Source organism: Theropithecus gelada, chromosome 11 (assembly GCF_003255815.1).
Source record: "Theropithecus gelada isolate Dixy chromosome 11, Tgel_1.0, whole genome shotgun sequence".
In the NCBI taxonomy this organism is placed as follows: domain Eukaryota; kingdom Metazoa; phylum Chordata; class Mammalia; order Primates; family Cercopithecidae; genus Theropithecus; species Theropithecus gelada.
In genome coordinates this window covers 12,523,798-12,550,551 of record NC_037679.1, presented here as the reverse complement: position 1 = coordinate 12,550,551, position 26,754 = coordinate 12,523,798, and the positions used below count along the sequence as shown (strand labels likewise).

The 26,754-nt window shown below is 44.9% G+C and overlaps 1 protein-coding gene across 4 annotated transcripts in view; it reads right to left on the bottom strand.

The window, feature by feature from the left end:
* Positions 1-558: 558 nt before the first annotated feature.
* SP1 (Sp1 transcription factor) overlaps positions 559-26,754 on the bottom strand; it is a 36,248-nt gene continuing 10,052 nt past the window's right edge. For all 4 annotated transcript variants that reach the window (XM_025402266.1, XM_025402263.1, XM_025402265.1 and 1 more), the window contains exons 4-6: positions 9,565-9,733; positions 7,109-7,308; positions 559-6,045 (exon numbers count right to left, since the gene is read on the bottom strand). In XM_025402266.1, the coding sequence (XP_025258051.1) occupies positions 5,732-6,045; positions 7,109-7,308; positions 9,565-9,733 (683 nt within the window). In that variant the 3' untranslated portion in view covers positions 559-5,731. The remainder of the gene's footprint in view (positions 6,046-7,108; positions 7,309-9,564; positions 9,734-26,754) is intronic.

Sequence of the window (26,754 nt, the reverse complement as noted above, 5' to 3'; positions counted from 1 at the left end):
CTGCAACTACAGGCGCCCGCCACCACGCCCGGCTAATTTTTTGTATTTTTAGTAGAGACGGGGTTTCACCATGTTAGCCAGGATGGTCTCCATCTCTGGAGCTTGTGATCTGCCCACCTTGGCCTCCCAAAGTGCAGGGATTACAGGCGTGAGCCACAGCGCCAGCCCCAATGTCAGTTTGTTTCTTAATTTTGACAATGTACCACGGTAATATGTTAACAATGAGAGAAACAGGGTAAGGATTATACGGAAACTGTGTTCTAGCTTTGCAACTTTTCTGTAAATCTAAAATTATTCCAAAATAAAAAAGCATATGGGAAAAAAAATAAAGTTAGTGCTGCCTGTTTGTCTTGGTCCTCCACATTTCCATGCAGTTGTGGCACATTGATCTGATCATGAAAACATTTACCCAGGAGTTAAGTGTAGGGCAACTGCACTGATTAACATGTATGGAGCACAACACAGTATAGCTGTAAACCTTTGTTAGGTTCAGAGTATGAAGTTATAAACGTACACTCTCCCCATTCCCAACCCTCCTCAATACACCAGAGACATGGCTTTTTATTAAAAAACTTTTTAATTGGTTTACAAAGGAGGCTACAGACTACATTGAAACTAACCTTTGTACAAAAGGCCAAAAAAAAAAAAAAAAAAAAAAAAGTCCCAAAACACCAAGAGACAAAAGGTAGGAGGAAAAACAAGAAAGATACAAAAGGAGCAGGAAGAAACTTACTTAGGGACAAGATTAGCATCATACACACCTAAGAGTAGGGGGTGAGGGGGAAGAGCAAGATGAGAGAGCATTTAAAAGCATTTACCCACACAGCCCTGGTGATAATTGGATTGGAATCAACAACAAACACAGCATGAGATTATTAAGAGGTTTTAAAAGGCAACAGTGGTGTGGACTGGTTATTGCCAGTGTTGAGAAATAAACTTGGGTTTTTAGGCACCAGAGACTGGAGCACCACCCCTCCCTTCCAGAGGATGACAGACTTAGGAAGAGGAAGCAGGCCCTGGGGCAGCTGCCACTGGTGTGTGTAGATGTCTCCTCAGGTCAATCTCAGCGTATCTTCCCCAAAGTCTTTGTGCCCTAGACTCTAGGTAAGGGCTATGGGATTTCACTGGGAGTAAGGGATGATCAGAAATATGAAGACCTGCCTTTGTCCACAATGGTCAAGAGCAGTTACCGGGAAACTGGAGCACTGAGTAGACAGAGCCCATATCCCTGGGGAAAAGGCACAGTGTAATTCCTGAAGGCAAGATATGGGAAAGCACACATCCCAGTAGAGGTATCAACAAACTCCTCACTACTTGCAGCCCTAGTCTAATCCCATTTGTTAGGTTTTTTTTTTTTTTTTCCCTGATAATTTAGCTAGGACTTAAGGCAGTTGAGGGGCAGATCATCATACCTCTACTCTCTTAGCAGAAACAAGGAAGACTGGGGCTGTTTGATAATGAGGAAGGGGAAAATGGGACAAAATACTCCCCTTTTCAAATGAACACTGTGGAGAAAATCTTTCTGGGTTTGGGGAAGTCAGAGTGAAGACTTAGGGGAGTAATAAAGCCAGGGATCCCCCTTCTTTTCCTTTCCCTGCCTTGGATCTAAGGCAAGTGAGCCAAATTTGGAAGAGGGAGTAGGAATTTAAGCTTAAGACTGCTTAATGTCTTCCTGGGGGCTGGTGTTTTGGGAAGGCAGACAAAGAGAAACAGGTCAACCTCAAAGCTGGTCTGCTCATCCTCCTAGAAGAGGTCTGGTATCTATGGAGTAGAGCCAAGAGAGGCACCACAGAGAGCACAGTCTCCCAAACAGAAGTAATAACCGGCTCATATTTTATCAGCAGTTTTCAAAAGCAATGTTTTCCGGGGTTGGAGAAGTGCCATATCTTCCTCCCTTTCCCCAAAGCTACTGCTGTGACCTTTCATCCTTGTACGTAAGTTACTGGCTCTCTTCTAAGGGAGATAAATTCCAAGATTTCACATTTTCCCTCTCAACCCCAAGAGGCTACCCAGCTTCAGTGAGGGGGAAGGAGAGCTATGCAAAGGGCCCCCCATTTGAGGCAGCTAGACTGTCCCTATTTCCTTGGTACCTGATCTCCGAAATTCTTGATCTGATCCCAAGGTCCAAAAGGCATCAGGGTACTTACAACTGAAAACTTCAAGCAAGTAGCACCAGGGCTCCCCCTAAGCATAATAGGGGCCTGATTAGCACCCCCAGAAGAACCCCTCAAAAAGTATATAAATTTATTGCGTCCTAGCAAAGATCTGCAGCTTCCAGTATTCACAAAACGTGAAGATATCAACAATACAAAATATACTTTGAAAGTCAAACACCTGCAGTTCATAGTGCTTTTTTAGATTTGTTAAAAAAAAATACAATGCTTAGTTTCCTATAAAGGATACACAAAAGCAAAAAATATATATGTATATAGTAGAAATAAATCAGCCATAGTAATTTACAGCTTTTGTCTCCAAACCTCCCCTAATCATAATCTATCCCACACTTCAATATATACTTTCTGGAATCAAAGGTTCAATTTATTCTGAACCAGGCTGAGAAATATCCATTAAATTGCATTCTGTGTAGCACCCACAGAGTGCCAGTTGGGAAGTTCCTGAAGGAAGATGGTGTGGGTTGTTACTGTTCTGGGTAAAAAGTGAGACAGTCAAATGATATGCAAATGAATATAAATGGGCAACCTGAAAACCTGAAAGGATGAGGGAATAAGTGTTGTACTATCTCACCACTCTTCTGGGCATCCCCTGCCCTGCAAGATTGGTCATCTAAAAAATTAATTTAAAAAACTCATTCAAAAAAATGAAAAAAAACTTACGAAAAAATTTCAGAATCAATATGCATGTCAGTTACATTAATTTTTGTTAGCCAAAAAGTTCAGGGAAACGGGGTTTTTCTGTAATGAGCTCCTGACTCAAGGAATGTAGGCTCCTAACTTCCTGTGGAAAAGACTGAGTGGCTCACTACTGCTGGGAGACAAAAGAAGCTGCTTCTGTTTTGAGGCCAAACAAGATACTGGATCTGGAGCTTCCTTGGTGAGAAGAGAACAGGGCAAGTGGAAATAATTAGATATAAATTCACTCATGGTAATGCTAATGAAGAGGGTTGAGGGTAAACCAGCAGCTTTCCATTCAAGAGAGAAATACCATCAAATTACCTTCTAAAAGCTTATATCCTCACTATCATTACACTAGTTTATATCTAGTAATTTCATACTGGAGAAGATTCCATTCCTTGAAATGCACTAGCAAAATACTGTGCACTTCAGTGAGTTATCCTGCCCCTTTCCTCCAAAAGATGCCAAAGTACATGATTACAGACATAAAATAACAGGTTCCGAGTTCTGCCTTTCAGTGAGAATAAAGGGTATGATAGTGGCTGTGCATGGATGACTTGTATCTCAGCATTAATAGAATTTGATCTGGGGAAAGTTTCTTGTCATAGTTCCTGAGTTGAAAACAGAATTACATCTGTGGAGAAAGGACCAAATGGAATGAACTATTGTTTAGAGTATTAAGTTATTATATTTCAGGTTAAACAACACACTTACCCAAAACTTAATTTGGATGGATTTTATATAAAATATATAATAGAATCATACCATCATCTATTTGTAGCCAAAGTAAAAAGATTTATGAAAAGAATAAGGACTCTGCTATAGATCTGCATGTTGGTTTCACTTTCAAACACAAAAATAGTTTCTTTTTAAAAAAGTACAGTAGAATATCCTCCATTCATAATTGTAATTAATTTAGCATAAGCAAAGAAATGACCTTAGGAACATACCCAGGTTTTAAGATAGATTTCTAGGTAAGGGGCCTGAAAGATATTTTGATCTGAATTTATTTTCCAACAATTTCAAATATAATTTGTCATCTGTGTGTAGACACATACAGGCATGAACACACATTCACCACACATACAAAAACACTTGCTTTCTATCAGATCAGGGTAATTTTTTATTGCAGGTCTCTTTTAATATTGGCTAGCAGAAAACCTATCCCCAACCTAACAGATTACACACACACACACACACACACAGCCATTTTTCCACACTTCCTCACAGTGAAAAGCTCTCTAACAAGATACCAGAAGGTCGAGAGAGGCAATGCTTTTATGGCTGGGCCTTGAGGACAATTCTGGTTGCATTTACATCTCAGTGCCAAATGCACTAGGTTCCCTGCCGTTATAATTTTTGGATCAGTCTCTTCTGAAATCAGGTCACAGAGAAAACAGGATTTCTCCCAATCTCTCCTATAAACCACTGTGGTAAGACAAGATTTCTTTTTGTTCTGGGCTAGCATTCCCATGATCATGTGCTTCCTTTTCCCTTAGGAACCACCCAAGAACATTCAAGGAAAAGTTAAGGGAAAAGATCCTAAGAACCACTGTCTTGCCACTAGTACATGTTCTGGAGGAGTTCTGCAGAATGGAAACCTGAAACAGATTCATTGGCTGATGCTCCTTATTGACAATGGAAAAGAACCTAGTGGGGATGTTCAAAAGTATATTTACTTTCAGAATGTAAACTCAGAAGCCCACACATCAAAACTTAGAGCTACCCTGGAAGACAGTGGTACCAAAGTCCAAATACTCTAACTTCTGAACCTGACTACAAGTCATCTCCTCTCTGAGCACATGATTTTCCTAGTGAAAGCCCCCTACCTATTATTTGAAAATTTGACAGTTTATACAAACTGAGTCAAGATTATAATCTTCAAAGGGACTCTTGTACAATTCCACCCAAAGACTTCTAATTTTCGATGCTTAGAGCAGCTAATGAAGGGAGATGACTTTGACTCTCCAGCGCCAAGAAGGTGCCTGCGTCAGCAGTATTTTGAACACTCCCTCCACAGCTACTTCAAGCATCAGCCTGGGCTTCAAAGATTTTTCCATTCTGCTGCTGGAACTAAGGTCTTGAAAAAATTGACAGAAGTGCCTCATCCAGGCAGTAACAAAAACAAAACATGAGAGAAGGTGAGACGGCAACAGTTGAGTTAGGAAAGGAGTGCAAGAAGCTGATCCCAAATAAAAAGACAAAATTAAGAAAGGAAAAACATTATGTATGTATATATGAACTAAAAGCAGAGCGTATGAATGCTTAATCTGGTGGGAAGCCAAGACAACATCTATAGAAAAGCTTGATGTGTCACAACAAGGCTCAGCCATAGGGAAATAAGGCAATATAAAAAAAAATGACCAAGGTATTTTGGTCACAGAATGGTCTTCTTCCTCCTCCCAGCCAACCCCTGTGAATGCATCTCTATATATCTTTATATATATATATATATATAAAATAATATAGAATCTGTTTCTTGTTAAAAAGTATTTCAATGATCATATATATTTATCAAGGCATGATGGCTTTAGGAAAGGGGGGGGGGAATCCATCATGGAAGAGCTGAGAAGAGAAATGCAGGAAGGGTAGGCTGGGGTAAGAAGTGTAAGAAGAAACTGGGGTCAAACAAATGCTCATCAAAGGGTGGCACCAACAGAATTTTCACTAATGTTTCCCACCTTCTAAGAGGCACTGATGATACAGATGGGTGCCAGGACCCCATCTCTTCTCTTGTATCCCTCTCCTGATTCTTCTCACCACCATGCATTTTAATGCTTCATGGCTCTCTCTTCCCACACGTCTCTTGGACCCATGCTACCTTGCATCCCGGGGTTGATGGGTATGGCCCATATGTCTCTGGCCCCGGGTGCCTGATCTCAGAAGCCATTGCCACTGATATTAATGGACTGCAGATCCGCCACCTGCATGACGTTGATGCCACTGTTGGCAAGACGGGCAATGCCCTCTGGACAGATGGCCTCCATGGCTACCATATTGGTGGTAATAAGGGCTGAAGGAGTGGCAGTGCCGCTGCCTTCTGAACCTGCCCCACTGTCCAGGGGCAAAGTGCCCACACTCAGAGCTACACCTGGGCCTCCCTTCTTATTCTGGTGGGTCTTGATATGTTTTGACAGGTGGTCACTCCTCATGAAGCGCTTAGGACACTCAGGGCAGGCAAATTTCTTCTCACCTAGGTAAAGGAAGGAAAGATAAGAAGCTGACATGTTAGGAAGTGAGGTTATCTTACCCAGTTCAGTAATTACTCTACTAAGCTGAGTAAGACCAGTATGAGAGGATGATTAAAAACAAGAAAAATCTTCAAGTATCTTTTCCTTTGGTGGGGGCGTGGGGAAGAAAAGTAGATAAAGGTTGGGGAGTACTCAGTAAGGAGGGTAGAACTTAGCAGAAAAGTAAGGCAGGGCAGAGACTAAGAGTAATGGTTTCAACGCTTTGCCTTCAAAACATCCCACTCAAAATCTAGTTCCTTCCTTCTTTTTTTTTTGAGACAGTCTTGCTCTGTCGCCTAAGCTGGAGTGCAGTGGCACAATCTCAGCTCACTGTAACCTCCACCTCCTGGGTTTAAGCAATTCTCCTCCCTCAGCCTCCCGAGTAGCTGCGATTACGGGTGTGCGCCAGCACGCTTGACTGTTTTGTAATTTTAGTAGAGACAAGGTTTCCCCATATTGGTCAGGCTGGTCTCAAACTCCTGACCTCAAGAAATCCAACCACCTCGGCCTCCCAAAGTGCTGGGATTACAGGCGTGAGCCACCGCACCCAACTCCTTCCTTTTTTTTTTTTTTTTTTTTTTGAGACGGAGTCTCACTCTGTCGCCCAGGCTGGAGTGCAGTGGCACAATCTTGGCTCACTGCAAGCTCTGCCTCCCAGGTTCCTGCCATTCTCCTGCCTCAGCCTCCTGAGTAGCTGGGACTACAGGAGCCTGCCACCATGCCCGGCTAATTTTTTTGTATTTTTAGAGACGGGGTTTCACCGTGTTAGCCAGGATGGTCTTGATCTCCTGACCTCATGATCCGCCCACCTTGGGCTCCCAAAGTGCTGGGATTACAGGTGTGAGCCACTGTGCGCAGCTCCTCCTTCCTTCTTAAAAGGTTTCCAGATTAACTCCAATTCCATTTGTGACCCATATATTTAGTTTCAAATTAAGTTGTTCAGAAATTTTAGTTATTTTGTAGGTATATTTTGTGTTTTTCATTCTAGGCTATTACTCTATTTTTCTCCCATAGGCTCTTGCTCACCTGTGTGTGTACGTTTGTGCCTCTGTAGCTCATCTGAACGTGTGAAGCGTTTCCCACAGTATGACCAGGTACACATAAATGGCCTCTCGCCTGTATGCCAGCGCAAGTGTGCCCGCAGGTGTGAAGTCTTGCCATACACTTTCCCACAGCCTTGGATGTGGCAAATATGTTGTTTCTTTTTGCCAGGATCCCCCGAGCCCCTGAAAGTGAAGATAGAACTATTTATCATTCATTCTAGAGACAGAAACTAAAGAACCACAAAGTATCAACAACAGTCACCCAACCTACACCAAACTAACCCAAACTTTTATTTTTTGAAAAAGCCTTCTTTTTTGTTTTGTTTTTTTGAGACAGAGTCTCACTCTGTCGTCTAGGCTGGAGTACAACGGCATGATCACGGCTCACACCTCCTAGGTTCAAATGATTCTCCTGCCTCAGCCTCCCGAGTAGCTAGGATGCACGCCACTATGTCCAGTGCACCAACAGGTGCACGCCACCATGTCCAGTTGAATTCTGTATTTTTAGTACAGATGAGGTTTCGCCATGTTGGCCAGGCTGGTCTCGAATCCCTAACCTCAGGTGATGGATCCGCCTGCCTCCACCTCCCAAAGTGCTGGGATTACAGGCGTGAGCCACTGCGATGGACCAAGGCTTCCTTTTAAAAAGCCTTCTGGCCGGGCGCGGTGGCTCAAGCCTGTAATCCCAGCACTTTGGGAGGCCGAGATGGGCGGATCACGAGGTCAGGAGATTGAGACCATCCTGACTAACACGGTGAAACCCCATCTCTACTAAAAAATACAAAAAACTAGCCAGGCGTGGTGGCGGGCGCCTGTAGTCCCAGCTACTCGGGAGGCTGAGGCAGGAGAATGGCGTAAACCCGGGAGGCGGAGCTTGCAGTGAGCTGAGATCCGGCCACTGCACTCCAGCCTGAACGGCAGAGCGAGACTCCGTCTCAAAAAAAAAAAAAAAAAAAAAAAGCCTTCTAGGGGCTGGGCGCGGTGGCTCACGCCTGTAATCCCAGCACTTTGGGAGGTGGAGGCAGGCGGATAACAGGGTCAGGAGATTGAAACCATCCTGGCTAACACGGTGAAACCCTGTCTCTACTAAAAATACAAAAAAAATTAGCCAGGCGTGGTGGCGGGCACATGTAGTCCCTGCTACTCGGGAGGCTGAGGCAGGAGAATGGCGTGAACCTGGGAGGCGGAGCTTGCAGTGAGCCGAGACTGCGCCACTGCATTCCAGCCTGGGCGACAGAGCGAGACTCAGTCTCAAAAAAAATTAAATTAAATTAAATTTTAAAAAAGGCTTCTAGGCTGGGTGCAGTGGCTAACGCCTGTAATTCCAACAATTTGTGGGGCTAAGGCAGGAAGACTGCTTAAGCCCAGGAGTTTGAGACCAGCCTGGGCAATATAGGGAAATCCCATCTCTATAAAAAATTTAAAAGTAGGCCGGGCGCGGTGGCTCAAGCCTGTAATCCCAGCACTTTGGGAGGCCGAGACGGGCGGATCACGAGGTCAGGAGATCGAGACCATCCTGGCTAACACGGTGAAACCCCGTCTCTACTAAAAATACAAAAAACTAGCCGGGCGAGGTGGCGGGCGCCTGTAGTCCCAGCTACTCGGGAGGCTGAGGCAGGAGAATGGCGTAAACCCGGGAGGCGGAGCTTGCAGTGAGCTGAGATCCGGCCACTGCACTCCAGCCTGGGCGACAGAGCCAGACTCCGTCTCAAAAAAAAAAAAAAAAAAAAAAATTTAAAAGTTAAGCTGGGCACAGTGGCTCACACCTGTAATCTCAGCACTTTGGGAGGCCAAGGAGGGTGGATCACAAGGTCAAGAGATTGAGACCACCCTGGCCAACGTGGTGAAACCCCATTTCTACTAAAAACACAAAAATTAGCTGGACATGGTGGTGCATGCCTATAGTCCTAGCTACTCAGGAGGCTGAGGCAGGAGAATCACTTGAACCCGGGAGGCAGAGGTTGCAGTGAACCGAGATCGCACACCACTGCACTCCAGCCTGGCCACAGAGCAAGACTCTGTCTCAAAAAAAAACCCAAAAAAACAAAAAACAAACAAAAAAAAAAACCCAAGGCCAGGCACGGTGGGTCATGCTTGTAATCCCAGCACTTTGGGAGCCCAAGGTGGGCAGATCACCTGAGGTCAGGAGTTCACTGACCAACCTGGTGAAATCCCATCTCTACTAAAAATACAAAATTAGCCAGGTGTGGATTACATGCTTGTAATCCCAGTGACTTGGGAGGCTAAAGCAGGAGGAATTGCTTGAACCCGGGAGGCAGAGGTTGCAGTAAGCCGAGATGGCGCCACTGCACTCCAGCCTGGGAGACAGAGTGAGACTCAGTCTCAAAAAAAAAAAGAAAAAATTAACCTTCTTCCTCTTTCCTCCAAATCCTATTATTTTTTCTTCATATTTGTAAGAAACTTGCTGGGTCAACTCACCTTCCTTCACTGTCTTTACAGTAGGGGCAGGTGCATGCTTCCCGCCGGGTCCTCCGACCGGCTTGGGGTTGGGCATCTGGGCTGTTTTCTCCTTCCTCTCCACCTGCTGTGTCATCATGTATTCCATCACCACCAGCCCCATGGAGACCAAGCTGAGCTCCATGATCACCTATAATTAAGAGAGAAAAGAGTCAACATGTGACACGGGCAGGTTATCACTGGCATCTCAGTGATACCCTACAGTCACGGCATCATTTCTTTTGAACTGACATCCTACGTTCACAGTATCACAAGTTTTGAAGCCTTTTTATGTTCAGCCATTCCATTCACTGACACCTGAAGACTCACTGAAATCTCAAGAATCATCATTGAAAATACAAAGAGTGGGCCGGGCGCGGTGGCTCAAGCCTGTAATCCCAGCACTTTGGGAGGCTGAGACAGGCGGACCACGAGGTCAGGAGATCGAGACCATCCTGGCTAACACGGTGAAACCCCGTCTCTACTAAAAAATACAAAAAACTAGCCGGGCGCAGTGGCGGGCGCCTGTAGTCCCAGCTACTCGGGAGGCTGAGGCAGGAGAATGGCGTAAACCCGGGAGGCGGAGCTTGCAGTGAGCTGAGATTCGGCCACTGCACTCCAGCCTGGGCGACAGAGCGAGACTCCGTCTCAAAAAAAAAAAAAAAAAAAAAAAAATACAAAGAGTGACTGGGCACAGTGGCTCACACCTGTAATTCCATCACTTTGGGAGGCCGAGGTGGGCAGATCACCTAAGGTCGGGAGTTCAGGACCAGCCTGACCAACATGGAGAAATCCCGTCTCTACTAAAAATACAAAATTAGCTGGGCGTGGTACGAATGCCTGTAATCCCAGCTCCTCAGGAGGCTGAGGCAGGAGAATTGCTTGAACCCGGGAGGTGGAGGTTGCAGTGAGCTGAGACTGCGCCACTGTACTCCAGCCTGGGCGACAGAGCAAGACTCTGTCAAAAAAAAAAAAAAAAAAAAAGGAAGAAAAGAAGAGAAGGAAAGAAGAAAAGAAAGGAAAGAAAGAGAGAAAGAAAATACCAAGAGCCAATAAATACGTAAAAATCTGATCAAATTTCAGTCATAGTTTTTAAAATGCAACTCCACTTATAACGCATTTGTAATTTTTCACCTATCAGATTACCAAAAGTTGAAACTCTAATAATATACAGCATTGGTAAGGGTACAGGGAAACAGACCCTCCCTCTCTCTCTTCCTTCCCTCCCTCCCTCCTTCCCTCTCTCTTCTTTCTTTTCTTTTTTTGAGACAGAGTCTCCCTGGCTCTGGAGTGCAGTGGCACAATCTGGGCTCACCGCAACCTCCATCTCCTGGGTTCAAGTGATTCTCCTGCCTCAGCCTCCCAAGCAGCTGGGACTACAGGCATATGCCACCAAGACTGACTAATATTTTTGTATTTTTAGTAGAGACGGGGTTTCACCATGTTGGTCAGGCTGTTCTCAAACTCCTGACCTTAGGTGATCCACCTGCCTCGGCCTCCCAAAGTGCTGGGATTACAGGCATGAGCCACCACGCCCGGCAGGAAACAGACATTTTCATACACAGATAGTGATAAATTAGTACCTTTCTGAAGGCTAGTTTGAAAATATTTAAATGTACATCTACTTTGAACCAGCAAAGTCCACACACTTACATGTGGTTCTGCCTGTAACCTCAGCACTTTGGGAGACTGAGGCAGGAGAATTGTTTGAGATTAGGAATTCCAGACCAGCTTGGACAACATAGAGACACTCTGTCTATAAAATAAATAATAGGCTGGGCACAGTAGCTCACGCCTGTAATCCCAGCACTTTGGGAGGCCAAGGTGGTTGGATCACTTGAGGTCAGGAGTTCCATACCAGCCTGGCCAACATGGTAAAACCCCCATCTCTACTAAAAATACAAAAACAAAACAAAACAAAACATCAGCTGGGTATGGTGGAGCACACCTGTAATCCTAGCTACTCGGGAGGCTGAGACAGGAGAACTGCTTGAACCCGGGAGGCGGAGGTTGCAGTGAGCCAAGACTGCCACTGCACTCCAGCCTGGTCGATAGAGCAAGACTTCGTCGCCAAATAATAATAATTAGTTGGGCATGGTGGCATGCGCCTATGGTCTCAGCTACTCAGGAGGCTAAGGTGGGAGGAGGATTGCTTGAGCCAAGGTGTTCAAGGCTGCAGTGAGCTATGGTCACATCACTGTACTCCAGCCTCGTCAATAGAACAAGATTCCAACTCAAAAGAAAGAAAGAAAGAAACAGTGAGGCCAGGCGCGGTGGCTCATGCCTGTAATCCCAGCACTTTGGGAGGCCGAGGCGGGCGGATCACGAGGTCAGGAGATTGAGACCATCCTGGCTAACACAGTGAAACCCCGTTTCTACTAAAAATACAAAAAATTAGCCGGGCATGGTGGCGGGCGCCTGTAGTCCCAGCTACTCGGGAGGCTGAGGCAGGAGAATAGCGTGAACCTGGGAGGCGGAGTTTGTAGTGAGCCGAGATCGTGCCACTGCACTCCAGCCTGGGCGACAGAGCGAGACTCCGTCTCAAAAAAAAATAAAAATAAAAAAGAAATAAACACTGTATGCTAAAATGTTTTAGACTCTCATCATGACTCGGTCACATCTGACATTTTCACCATGTTAGCCAGGATGGTCTCGATCTCCTGGCCTCGTGATCCGCCTGCCTCGGCCTCCCAAAGTGCTGGGATTACAGGCGTGAGCAACCACGCCCGGCCATTTCTTCCCTTTTTTTTTGAGACGGAGTCTCGCTTTGTCGCCCAGGCTGGAATGCAGTGGCGTGATCTCGGCTCACTGCAAGCTCCGCCTCCTGGGTTCACGCCATTCTCCTGCCTCAGCCTCCGAGTAGCTGGGACTACAGGCGCCCGTCACCTCATCCAGCTAATTTTTTGTATTTTTAGTAGAGACGGGGTTTCACCACGTTAGCCAGGATGGTCTCGATCTCCCGACCTCATGATCCACCCGCCTCGGCCTCCCAAAGTGCTGGGATTACAGGCGTAAGCCACCGCGCCCGGCCCATTTCTTCCCTTTTTTTAAGGAGACTGGGTCTTGCCATGTTGTCAGGCTGATCTCGAGCTCCTGGGCTCAAGTGATCCTCCCACCTCAGCCCCCCAAAATGTTCTGTTGTGATTACAGGTGTTAGCCACTGCTGCCTAGCCTTTCTCAAATTTTCAAAGCATTTACTATAAATAAGTATTAGTCTATAATGGCACCTTGTAAATAAGTTAGCAAGTCTATCCATGTATTTAAGGTGTCTGGGCAGGCATGGTGGCTCACTCCTGTAATTCCAGCACCTTGGGAGGCCAAGGCAGGAGGACTGCTTGAGCCCAGGAGTTTGAGATTGGTCTGGGCAACATAGTAAGATCTCATCTCTACAAAAAAAAAAAAAAAAAGAAAAAGAAATTAGCTGGGCATGGTGGCGTGTTCCTGGAGTCCCAACTACTTGGGAGGATGAAGCAGGATAATCAGTTGAGCCTGAGGGGTGGAGGCAGCAGTGAGCCGTGATTGTACAACTGCATTCCAGCCTGGGTGACAGACTAAGAGCCCATCTCAAAAAAACAAAAAACCAAAAAAGATTTCTACAAACACAAGGTGTTAACTTTGCCTGCTTTGTTTTATCTATTTTATAAGGAAAGAAAGTAACTAAATGAGGTAGGACAGACTTAACATCTAGAAATCCAGGTTCTTGATTTTACTTCTGTACGTAATCTCTAATCTTTTCAGCTCTTCGACATAATTTTGAGTTACTATGCCTAATAAACCACTCCTTGTGCTTTCCTTCTCACTCTTTTTTTCTTTCTTAAGACGGGGTGGGAGTGCAGTAGCAGAATCTTGGCTCACTGCAACCTCCGCCTCCCGGGTAGCTGTGATTACAGGTAGAGGCTACTGCCACCATGCCTGGCTAATTTCTGTGTGTTTCTTTTTTTTTTTTTTTTTTTTTGAGACGGAGTCTCTCTCTGTCCCCCAGGCTGGAGTGCAGTGGCGCGATCTCGACTCACTGCAACCTCTGCCTCCCGGGTTCCAGCAACTCTCCCGCCACAGCTTTCTAAGTAACTGGGACTACAGGCTACAGGCGTGCACCACCATGCTCGGTTAATTTTTCACTCTTTATTAGTAGAGACGAGGTTTCACCAGTTTGGCCAGGCTGGTCTCAAACTCCTGACCTTAGGTGATCTGCCCTCCTTGGCCTCCCAAAGTGCTGGGATTACCAGCATGAGCCACCTTGCCCTGCCTCCTTCTCATTCAATCACTTTTAAGGTGCAGCCTATAGCACTAAAATAACTTTAATCAGAATGTCTGAGATTTTCATGATATTGGCAGAGCTAAAACTAGGAAGATGTACTGGAGTACAAGGTTAAGAACAGGTTTTGGAGTAAGAGAAAATTACATATGAGTCCTTTCACAACCATTTAATTAAGTTTCTGACAATGAGCAAAAACTTTTCTGGTTGTCAGTTTCTCCATCAGTAAAACTGTGATGAATTATCAACTTCATAAAATTACTGTGAAAAACTAATGAAGTAGGCTCATACCTATAATCCCAACACTTTGCAAGGCCGAGGTAGGCAGGAGTTCCAGACCAGCCTGGCCAATATGATGAAACTCCATCTTTGCTAAAAATACAAAAATTAGCTGGGTGTGGTGGTGGGCGCCTGTAATCCTAGCTACTTGGGAGGCTGAGGCAGGAGAATCGCTTGAACCCGGGAGATGGAGGTTGCAGGGACCCAAGATCGCACATTGTAGCTAACAATATTAGGAAAATATCTTAAGGAGTGGCAAAACCATAGTAAGTAATCATGAAATAAGATATATACCAATATTTTATTTAATCAACACTGAGCACGGCCCAAAATCATGTTTTCTTAAAATAAGTAATGATTATGAAGAACGTATCAAAATTTTCTTGACTGTGCAAAATTTTCTTGACATCTCAATATGCCTTGCCAGTATCATTATTTGTTGTGTGCATGAAATAGATAAGAGCATTCAGTGCTTTTATTTATTTATTTTTATGAGATGGAGTCTTGCTCTTGTCGCCTAGGCTGGAATGCAATGGCGCAATCTTGGCTCAATGCAACCTCCACCTCCTGGGTTCAAGTGATTCTCCTGCCTCAGTCTCCTGAATAACTGGGATTACAGGCGCCTGCCACCATGCCTGGCTAATTTTTATACTTTTAGTAGAGACAGGGTTTCGCCATGTTGGTCGGGCTGGTCTCGAACTCCTGACCGCAGGTGATCTGCCCACCTCGGCCTCCCAAGGTGCTGGGATTACAGGTGCGTGCCACCACGCCAGGCCAGAAAAACTTAGTATTTCTAGGACATAAGTAAAATAGTAAGACTGCCAAGGATAGTAACAAAATCTGGCAACCAATATGTTTAAGATCAAGATATAGACTCACCCAGGCAAGGTGGTTCATGCCTGTAACCCCAGCACTTTGGGAGCCTGAGGCAGACGGATCACCTGCGGTCAGGGGCTCGAGACCAGCCTGGCCAACATGGCGAAACCCTGTCTCTACTAAAAATACAAAAATTAGCCAGGCATGGTGGCAGGCACCTGTAGTACCAGCTACTCAGGAGGCTGAGGCAGGAGAATGGCGTGAACCTGGGAGGTGAAGCTTGTGAACTGAGATCGCGCCACTGCACTCCAGCCTGGGCGACAGAGCAAGACTCCGTCTCAATAAAAAAAAACAAAGAAAAAAAGAGAAAAACATCTGGGCGCAGTGGCTCATGCCTGTAATCCCAGCACTTTGGGAGGCCGAGGCGAGTGGATCACGAGGTCAGGAGATCGAGACCATCCTGGCTAACACAGTGAAACTGCGTCTCTACTAAAGATACAAAAAAAATTAGCCGGGTGTGGTGGCAGGCGCCTATAGTACCAGCTACTCGGAGGCTGAGGCAGGAGAATGGCAAGAACCCGGGAGGCAGAGCTTGCAATGAGCCGAGATCATGCCACTGCACTCCAGCCTGGGTGACAGAGGGAGACTCCATCTCAAAAAAAAAAAAAAAAAAAATTAGCCCAGTGTGGTGGTGCACACCTATAATCCCAGCTACTCCGGAGGCTGAGACAGGAATTACTTGAACCTGGGAGGTGGAGGTTGCAATGAGCCTAGAGCATACCACTCCAGCCTGAGTGATGGAGCAAGGCTCTGTCTCAAAAAAAACCAAAAAACAAAAGAAACAAAACAAAGGTACACACTCGAACTCATCACAACTGAATCTAACCCAGTAACTCCACTCCTAAGTATATTACCAAGAGAAATTAAAACATATGTTCACATAAAAACTTATACACAAATATTCATAGCAGCATTATGCATGATAGCTAAAACACAGAAATAACCCAAATGTCCACCAACTGATGAATGAATAAACAAAATGTGGTATATATACACAAAATGAAATATTTAGCAATAAAAAAAATAGAGTACTAATACATGCTACAACATGGATGAACCTTGAAAACATTATGCTAAGTGAAAGAAGCCAGTCATAAAAGAGCACATACTGTATGATTCTATTTATGTGAAATATCTAGAATAGTCAATTCTATAGAGGTGAAAAGTACATACGTTACTTGGGGCTGGAAGTGAATGTGAGAATGGGGCATGGCTGCCAATGGGCAAGAGGTGTTTCTTTGTTGGGTGATGAAAATGCTCGTAGGTTGTGGTGATGGTTGCACAATCCTGTGAATATACTAAAAATGAGCCGGGACCGGTGACTCACGCCTGTAATCCCAGCACTTTGGGAGGCCCAGGCAGGCGGATCACAAGGTCAGGAGATCGAAACCATCCTGGCCAACATGACGAAATCCCATCTCTAATAAAAATACAAAAATTAGCCGGGCGTGGTAGTGCACACCTGTAGTCCCAGCTACTCAGGAGGCTAAGGCTCAAAAAAACAAAAAACAGCCGAGGCACGGTGGCTCATGCCTGTAATCGCAGCACTTTGGGAGGCCGAGGCGGGCAGATCACAAGGTCAAGAGATCGAGACCATCCTGGCAAACATGGTGAAACCCCGTTTCTACTAAAAATACAAAAAATTAGCTGAGCGTGGTGGCAGGCGCCTGTAGTCCCAGCTACTCAAGAGGCTGAGGCAGGAGAATGGTGTGAACCCTGGAGACGGAGGTTGCAGTGAGCCGAGATGGTGCCACTGCACTCCAGCCTGGGCGACAGAGCCAGACTTTGTCTCAAAAAAAAAAAAAAAGAAAAATCAAATATTGGATAAGGATGTTCATCACAGTATTGCTTATAACACTGAAATTTTGGAAACAAATGTACATCAATAAGGTTAAATAAATTCTAGTAATTCTACTACAAATACCCTACGGAATCACCATAAAATCATTTTAAATGATGAAGACTTTACATTTACTTACATATAAAAGATGTTCATAACACACTGGTCAGTGAAAATAGGTTACAAAGCACTGTGGATAGTATGATCATAATTAAGTGCCTATTGACAAAACTACACATAGATAATTGTACAGAAATGTACAAAAAGATGGCTGGAAGGATATTCACCAAATTGTCAACAGTGAATCCATTTGGACAAATTTCAGTAAATTTTACTTTCTCTTATTAATTTTGCATTGTTTGACTATTTTTAATCAATTTTATATAGATAATTGTTACTTATTTTTCCCATCCTCAAAAACAGTTTGCAAATTTAAGTTCTACAGATCTTTATCAAGTAAATGCTTTGAATTTTCCCATTACCCACACTGAAACTGTAATTTACATCAGCAGTCCTTTGTGCACAACCACTGTTCTCCTTCACGTCGTATTTATTCCGTACCCAAATGTTTATGGCAGCAAACACATTTTGTATTATTAAAAAATAAAAATAGGCCAGGCGGTGGCTCAAGCCTGTAATCCCAGCACTTTGGGAGGCCGAGACGGGCGGATCACGAGGTCAGGAGATTGAGACCATCCTGGCTAACATGGTGAAACCCTGTCTCTACTAAAAATACAAAAAAACTAGCCGGGCGAGGTGGCGGGCGCCTGTAGTCCCAGCTACTCAGGAGGCTGAGGCAGGAGAATGGCGTAAACCCAGGAGGCGGAGCTTGCAGTGAGCTGAGATCCGGCCACTGCACTCCAGCCTGGGCGACAGAGCGAGACTCCATCTCAAACAAAAAAATAAATAAATAAATAAATAAATAAAAATAAAAAAAATAAAAAGGCCAGGTTTGGTGGCTCATGTCTAATCCCAGTACTTTGGGAGGCCAAGGAGGGTGAATCACTTGAGGTCAAAAGTTTGAGACAAGCCTGGCCAACATGGTGAAATCCTGTCTCTACTGAAAATACAAAAATTAACTGGGCGTGGTGGTGCACATCTGTAATCCCAGCTACTCAGACTCAGGAGGCTGAGGCAGGAGAATCGCCTGAACTCTGGAGGCAGAGGTTGCAATGAGCCAAGATCATGCCACTGCACTCTAGCCTGGGAGATAGAGGAAGACTCTGTCTCAAACCAAAAAACAAAAACAAAAACAGAGGTGGTTCCTGCCCTATAGACAGTTAAGATCTAAAACACTGACATATCTGAAGTGGTTCAAGAGGTACAAAGAATAGTTAATACACATGAACTTAATTTGTTCATATGTATTTGTATATCTATAAATCTACATCACAATAAATTCAGTAGTTATAATCATCCTACTTCTAAAAGCAGAAGTCAAGAAATTCCACTAAATTAACAGTCAGTTCAGACCAAAATAGTTTAATTTTCTACTTTCATTTTAAACTAGAAGATTAAAGTAAGGAAGTTCATCTACACACACAACCATATCATTGTCTGATAAAACCAAAGGTTCAGTAGCAATGTTAAAAAGTGTTAACAAAGGGTGCTTTTATGGGCTTTACCAGTATTTGTAACGTATTGCTTCATGAACTTGGATACAGGTAAAAGATCATCTATGGTCGGGTGCAGCGGCTCACGCCTGTAATCCCAGCACTTTCGGAGGCCGAGGCGGACGATCACCTGAGGTCAGGGGTTTGAGACCAGCCGGGCCAACATGGTGAAACCCTGTCTCTACAGAAAATATAAAAATTACCTGCGCATGTTGGCAGGCGCCTGTAATCCCAGCTATTCAGGAGGCAGAGGTTGCAGTGAGCCGAGATCACGCCGCCACATGCCACTGCACTCCAGCCTGGGAGAAGAGCAAGACTCCATCTCAAAAAAAAAAAAAAAAAAAAGAAGAGTCGCTTGAACCCAGGAGGTGGAGGTTGCAGTGAGCCAAGATTGCACCACTGCATTCCAGCCTGGGTAAGAGAGCGAGACTCCATCTCAAAAAAAGAAAAAAAAAAAAAAAAAAAGATTACTATATTATCGTATATATTGCTTAGATGTCTTGAATTACCTCATAAACATTTTTGAAGTGTTGGGGTTTTTGAGGGGAGGATGAGATGGGTGACAGGAATTAGCTGACAGTAAGAAAAGTAAAACAGTGCTTTTAATAAAACCAGAGTCTAAGGCCAGGCACAGTGGCTCACATTTCTAATCTCAGCATTCTGGGAGGCTGAGGCGAGTGGATCACTTGAGGTCAGGAGTTTGAGATCTTCCTGGCCAAAAAGGTGAAATCCCGTCTCTACTAAAATACAAAAATTAGCTGGGCGTGGTGGCAGGCGCCTGTACTCTCAGTTACTTGGGAAGCTGAGGCAGGAGAATTGCTTGAACTCAGGAAGTGGAGGTTGCAGTGAGCCGAGATTGCACCACTGCACTCTAACTTGGGCGACAGAGCAAGACTCCCTCTCAAAACAAAAAACAAAACGGGGTCTAGAAAGGTAGGGGAAAAAAATGTTTTTTTTAATTTATAGAAAACAGAACAACTCTCAAGAAAACAGGAGAGGCCGGGTGTGGTGGCTCACAACTGTAATCCCAACACTTTGGGAGACTAAGGTTGGAGGATCACTTGAGCCCAGGAGTTTGAGGCTGCAGTGAGCCATGTACACACTCTTAAAAAAAAAAGGAATTTTAATAAATAATCTAATAACATCTAACACAGTACCCACAAGACTATAATATAAATCAAAATATTTATGGCCCTATTACTTCATACATTTGTCTGCAACTCTCAGGAATAGGTGAGTGAAAACTGGTCTCCTCTGAAGTGCACTAAGTAAAGCTATAGCATAAAAGCAACTGGAGCAGAGGAGCACACTAAGAAGGCAGCAATTGGCCGGGCACGGTGGCTCAAGCCTGTAATCCCAGCACTTTGGGAGGCCGAGGCGGGCGGATCATGAGGTCACGAGATCGAGACCATCCTGGCTAACATGGTGAAACCCCGTCTCTACTAAAAAAAAAAAAAAAAAATACAAAAAAACTAGCCAGGCGTGGTAGCGGGCGCCTGTAGTCCCAGCTACTCAGGAGGCTGAGGCAGGAGAATGGCGTGAACCCGGAAGGCGGAGCTTACAGTGAGCTGAGATCCGGCCACTGCACTCCAGCCTGGGTGACAAAGTGAAACTCTGTCTCACAAAAAAAAAAAAAAAGGCAGCAATCTTATCTGTTTTTGTTTTTGTTTTTTTTGAGACAGAGTCTCGCTCTGTCACCCAAGCTGGAGTACAGTGGCGTGATCTCGGCTCACTGCCAGCTCCATCTCCCAGGTTCAAGCGATTCTCTTTCCTCAGTCTCCTGAGTAGCTGGGATTACAGGCGCATACCACCATGCCTGGCTAATTTTTGTATTTTTAGTAGAGATGGGGTTTCACCATGTTGGCCAGGATGGTCTCGATCTCCTGACCTGTGATCCACCCATCTCGGCCTCCCAAAGTGCTGGGATTACAGACTTGAGCCACAGCACACGGCTTTTTTTTTTTTTTTTTTAAGACAAAGTCTGTCACCCAGGCTGGAGTGCAGTGGCGCAATCTTGGCTCACTGCAAGCCCTGCCTCCCAGGTTCACGTCATTCTCCTGCCTCAGCCTCCCGAGTAGCTGGGACTACAGGCACCCACCACCACACTCGGCTAATTTTTTGTATTTTTAGTAGAGACGGGGTTTCACTATGTTAGCCAGATGGTCTCGATCTCCTGATCTTGTGTTCCACCTGCCTCGGCCTCCCAAAGTACTGGGATTACAGGTGTGAGTCACCGCGCCCAGCTTTTTTTTTTTTTGAGACAGAGTCTTACTGTGTTGCCCAGGCTGGAGTGCAATGGCGCGATCTCGGCTCACTGCAACCTCCACTTCCCAGGTTCAGGTGATTCTCCCGCCTCAGCCTCCGGAGTAGCTGGGACTACAGGCGTGAGCCAGCACACCCAGCTAATTTTTGTATTTTTAGTAGAGACAGGGTTTCACTATGTTAGCCAGGCTGGTCTCGAACTCCTGACCTTGTGATCCGCCGGCCTCGGTCTCCCAAAGTGCAGGGATTATAGATGTGAGCCACCGCGCCCAGCTACACCTGGCTTTTTTTTTTTTTTTTTTTTTTTGTAGTTTTAGTAGAGATGGGGTTTCACCGTGTTAGCTAGGATGGTCTTGATCTCCTGACCTTGTGATCTGCCCGTCTCGGCCTCCCAGAGTGCTGGGATTACAGGCGTGAGCCACTGCACCCAGCCTAGCAGCAGCCTTACCTGTTTCAAAGGCTCCAAGAAGCTAGGGCATTGGCACATAATAAATGTTCAATAAATTTTGCTAAATCTGTCTAAGAATGAAGTACCAAAAATTGGAACTCATTTTTACTTTTACACTTTTCTCATTCTTGAGCCTGCTGGGAGTAATTATATTACTAAGTATACTGGTGTTCAGCAAATGCCTATGTAAATTAACTGAAGCATAATATAACTGAATTTCTTAAAGAGCACTTAAGAAAGCTAGATAAGAAGCCTTAAAATGTGATAACACCAGATACTCTTTTTTGTTTTTTAACATGACAAGACAGAAGATACAAATATTCTTTTGTTTTCTGAGATGGAGTTTTGGTCTATCGCCTAGGCTGGAGTACAGTGGTGTTGTCTCAACTCACTGCAAATTCCACCTCGCAGGTTCAAGCGATCCTCCTGTCTCAGCCTTGGGAGTAGCTGGGATTAAAGGTGCGCGCCACCAAGTCCATCTACTTTTGTATTTTCAGTTGAGACGCGGTTTCATCATGTTGGCCAGGCTGGTCTCGAACTCCTGGTCTCAAGTGATTCACCCACCTCAGCCTCCCAAAGCGCTGGGATTATAGGCGTGAACCACTGCGCCTGGCCAGAAAATACAGATATTCTTTCAAAGGGACACCAAACCAAAGAAACTTGTGCCCATAATCCCAGTTACTGGGGAGGCTGAGTCGGAGGATTGCTTGAGCCCAGGAGTTCAAGACTACTCTAAGCCACATAGAAAGACCTTATCTCCTGCCAGGCGCAGTGGCTCATGCCTGGCTCGACCTTCTTGCTTTCAAAGGCTAATTAAAGGCTGGGCGCGGTGGCTCACACCTGTAATCCCAGCACTGAGAGATCAAGGCGGGAGGATCACCTGAGGTCAGGAGTTTGAGACTAGCCTGGCCAACATGATGAAACCCCGTCTCTACTAAAAATACAAAAATTAGCTGGGCGTGGTAGCCCACACCTGTAATCACAGCTATTTGGGAGGCTGAGGCAAGCTAATCGCTTGAACCTGGAAGGTGGATGTTGCAGTGAACCAAGATCGCACCACTGCACTCCAGTCTGGGCAACAAGAGGAAAACTCCGTCTCAAAATTGGAAAAAAAAAAAAGGAAATGCAGTCCGGGTGCGGTGGCTCACTCCTTTAATCCCATCACTTTGGGAGGCTAAGGCTAATAGATCACCTGAGGTCAGGAGTTTGAGACCAGCCTGAAAAACAGGAGACACTCCGTCCTACTAAAAATATAAAATTATCGGCCGGGCGCGGTGGCTCAAGCCTGTAATCCCAGCACTTTGGGAGGTTGAGACGGGCAGATCACGAGGTCAGGAGTTCAAGACCTGCCTGATCAACACGGTGAAACCCCGTCTCTACTAAAAATACAAAAATTAGCCGGGCATGATGGCAGGCAATTGTAATCCTGACTACTCAGGAGGCTGAGGCAGGAGAATCGCTTGAACCCAGGAGGCAGAGGTTGCAGTGAGCTGAGATGGTGCCACTGCATTCCAGCCTGGGCGACAGAGAGGCTTTGTCTCAAAAACAAACAAAAAACCCTCCTTCTAGCCCAGGCATGGTGGCTCACGCCTGTAAATCCCAGCACTTTGAGAGGCTGAGGTGGGCGGATCACCTTAGGTCAGGAGTTCGAGACCAGCCTGGCCAGCGTGGTGAAACCCCATCTCTACTAAAAATACAAAAAAATTAGCCAGGCGTGGTTGTGGGCACCTGTAATCCCAGCTACTTAGGACGGTGAGGCAGGAGAATTGCTTGAACTCGGGAGGCAGAGGTTGCAGTGAGCTGAGATCGTGCCACTGCACTCCAGCCTCTGTGACAAGAGCATGGCTCCATCTCAAAAAAACAAACAAAAAACTCCTTCTTCCAAGTGGTTAAATTATTATTTATTTTGTATATAGGTGAGAAGGAGAATTCATAGAAAATTAGATATGCACATCCAAACTTGTCAAACAAGTCATACTACCCAATTTTCACAAGCCAATCACAGTACCAAAAACACTAGAACAAAAGGACAAATCCAAATTACAGCACAGATTTGCAACCAACTCAAAGATACACTTAGAAAGTTTCTACAGAAACGTTTTTCAGGATAGCCATAAAAAAGAATGAAATCATATATTTTGCATCCATGTCTGGATGCAGCTGGAAGCCATTATCGTAAGTGAATAAATGGAGGAACAGAAAACAAAATACCGCATGTTCTCACTTGTAAGTGGGAGCTAAACACTGAGTATTCATGGACATAAAGATGGCAACAACAGACACTGGGGACTACTAGATAGGGGAGGGTTGAGGGTAAGGTTGGAAAAACTAACTGTTGGGTGCTATGCTCACGACCGGATCCGGGGAACAAGATCATCTGTATCCCAAACCTCAGGATCATGTAACAAACAAAATAAAGTTGAAATTACTTTAAAAAAGGCCAGGCACAGTGGTTCACGTCTGTAATTCCAGCACTTTGGGAGTCTGAGGCTGGTGGATCATGAGGTTAAGAGATTGAGACCACCCTGGCCAACATGGTGAAACCCTGTTCTGCTAAAAATACAAAAATTAGCTGGGCCTGGTGGCGCCTGCGCCTGTAGTCCCAGCTACTCAGGAGGCTGAGGGAGGAGAATCACTTAAACCCAGGAGGCGGAGACTACACTACAGCCTGGCAACAGAGCGAGACTCCATCTCAAAGTAAAAAAAAGAAAGAAATTACTTTTAAAAAGTTTCTCAGTCTTCTAAGGGAAATAATTCTTACTTAAAGTCTAGCACAGTATTGACAATACAGTCATATCATGGTGTGGGCAAATACATTTTAAAGTAATCCTTTAGCATACCAGGCCCTGTATATTGCTAAATGTTAAAGAAAATGACAATACTATTGTAACACTTTCTGTAGGAAATATGAAAAATAATGTGCTTGTTTTTCAATTAAATAGTAAAACAAAAAAACTCAATTATCCACTAATGTTGACAGACACCCAATAAGTAATTTAAAAAGCATTACATAATAAAGTTTTTCTACAGATGTTCATCGTACATTTTAAAACATTTTCAAAGCAAGTAATGAGCAGAACTAAATTATTAGCTGCACGTTTACTTTACAAAATGAAACAAAGGGAAAGGGAGATATAACAGATACTAAACTTTTCTGAAACAGAAGGCACTCTTGTTACTTAATTAAGAACTAAAATGGCCCCATTACACAAGGCAACGTGATTTAACAATGACGTCATTCATAAAAAGAAAGCCACTGGAATGAATAAATAGGAGCCATGGAAAAGGTCTGAAGACTGTCTTCTCATATTCCACTGATTTTCAAATCAATCAAAGCACTTAGATTTTTTTTTTTTTTTTTTTTTTTGAGACGGAATCTAGCTTTATTGCCCAGGCTAGAGTGCAGTGGTGCGATCTCAGCTCACAGCAACCTCCGCCTCCCAGGTTCAAGAAATTCTCCTGCCTCAGCCTCCCGACTAGCTGGGACTACAGGCGCATACTGACATGCCCGGCTAATTTTTTGTATTTTAGTAGAGACGGGGTTTCACCGTGTTGCCCAAGCTGGTCACGAACTCCTGAGCTCAGACAATTCGCCTGCCTTGGACTCCAAAATTGCTGGGATTATAAGCGTGAGCCACCTCGCCCGGCCCCCTCAAAGCACTTAGATTTTAAATGAGATCTTTCCTACTTAAACTGAAATAACCAGCCGGGCGCGGTGGCTCAAGCCTGTAATCCCAGCACTTTGGGAGGCCGAAATGGGCGGATCACGAGGTCAGGAGATCGAGACCATCCTGGCTAACACAGTGAAACCCCGTCTCTACTCAAAAAAATACAAAAAACTAGCCGGGCGATGTGGCGGGCGCCTATAGTCCCAGCTACTCGGGAGGCTGAGGCAGGAGAATGGCATAAACCCGGGAGGCGGAGCTTGCAGTGACCTGAGATCCCGCCACTGCACTCCAGCCTGGGCGACAGAGCCAGACTCCGTCTCAAAAAAAAAAATAAATAAACTGAAATAACCATTTAAAAAGCACCAAACACCCTAAGAACCAAGTATATCTTTCTGTGCTGATATCTGTAGAAAATAAAATTTTTGGCCGTGCGCGGTGGCTCACGCCTGTAATCCCAGCACATTGGGAGGCCGAGGCGGGCAGATCACAAGGTCAGGAAATCGAGACCATCCTGGCGAACACGGTGAAACCCCTTCTCTTCTAAAAATACAAAAAATTAGTCGGGCGTGGTGGAGGGCGCCTGTAGTCCCAGCTGCTCGGGACGCGGAGGCAGGAGAATGGCGTGAGCCCGGCAGGCGGAGGTTGCAGTGAGCCAAGATCGCGCCACTGCACTCCAGCCTGGGCGACAGAGCGAGACTCCGTCTCAAAGAAAAACAAAAAAAAAAAAGAAAGAAAATAAAATTTTTAAATTAAAAAGAGAAACAAGTATAATACTAGGTAAAGACAAAAATGCAGAAACATTCAATATTATATTTGATAAAGTATCTTAAAATAGAAAATTCTCTCATATGACCTTTTGCACAAAAATGATAACTGGTAAGACATTTAAATCATCTAAACCTACTTTTCATTAATGTCCAAATTTACTGGTCTAAAACACAACTTTTTAACAAATGAGATCTCAGCAATCTGACCCCAAGTTTAGTAACACCCTTGGCAAACCAACCCTGGTATCATATTCAACTTAACTTCTAAGAGAAGACATTTTCCTGACCCCAATAAAACCCAGCAGATGTGAAATCGTTATTTTTAGTACCTGAAATTTGGTTCGTGAGTGAATTATACCCATCAAGGAAATATGTTCTATTCTCCTGCCAAAGCCCAGTCCTGCACTCTTTATTAGACAGAACTCACAAGTAGTCATCCAAACTTAATCTTTAAAAGTCAACTCCCCCTCAACCTGTGGCAAGAGTTTCAGGATTCAGCAGTGGCTAAGAAAAACATCTGAGGCTTTAAATAAAAAATAAAATAAAATAGGCCGGACATGGTGGCTCACGCCTGTAATCTCAGCACTTTGGGAGGTTGAGGTGGGTGGATCACTTGAGGTCAGGAGTTCAAGACCAGCCTAACCAATGTGGTGAAACCCTGTCTCTACTAAAAATACAAAAATTAGCCAGGCGTGGTGGCGCATGTCTGTAATCCCAGCTACTCGGGAGGCTGAGGCAGGAGAACTGCATGAACCCAGGAGATGGAGGCTGCAGTGAGCCAAGACCGCACCACTGCACTCCAACCTGGGTGACAAAGCAAGACTCCATCTTACAATAAATAAATAAATAAAATAAAATAAAACAAAGCTCGGCCGGGCGCGGTGGCTCAAGCCTGTAATCCCAGCACTTTGGGAGGCCGAGGCGGGTGGATCATGAGGTCAGGAGATCGAGACCATCCTGGCTAACACGATGAAACCCCGTCTCTACTAAAAAATACAAAAAACTAGCCGGGCGAGGTGGCGGGCGCCTGTAGTCCCAGCTACTCCGGAGGCTGAGGCAGGAGAATGGCGTAAACCCGGGAGACGGAGCTTGCAGTGAGCTGAGATCCGGCCACTGCACTCCAGCCTGGGTGACAGAGCGAGACTCCGTCTCAAAAAAAAAAAA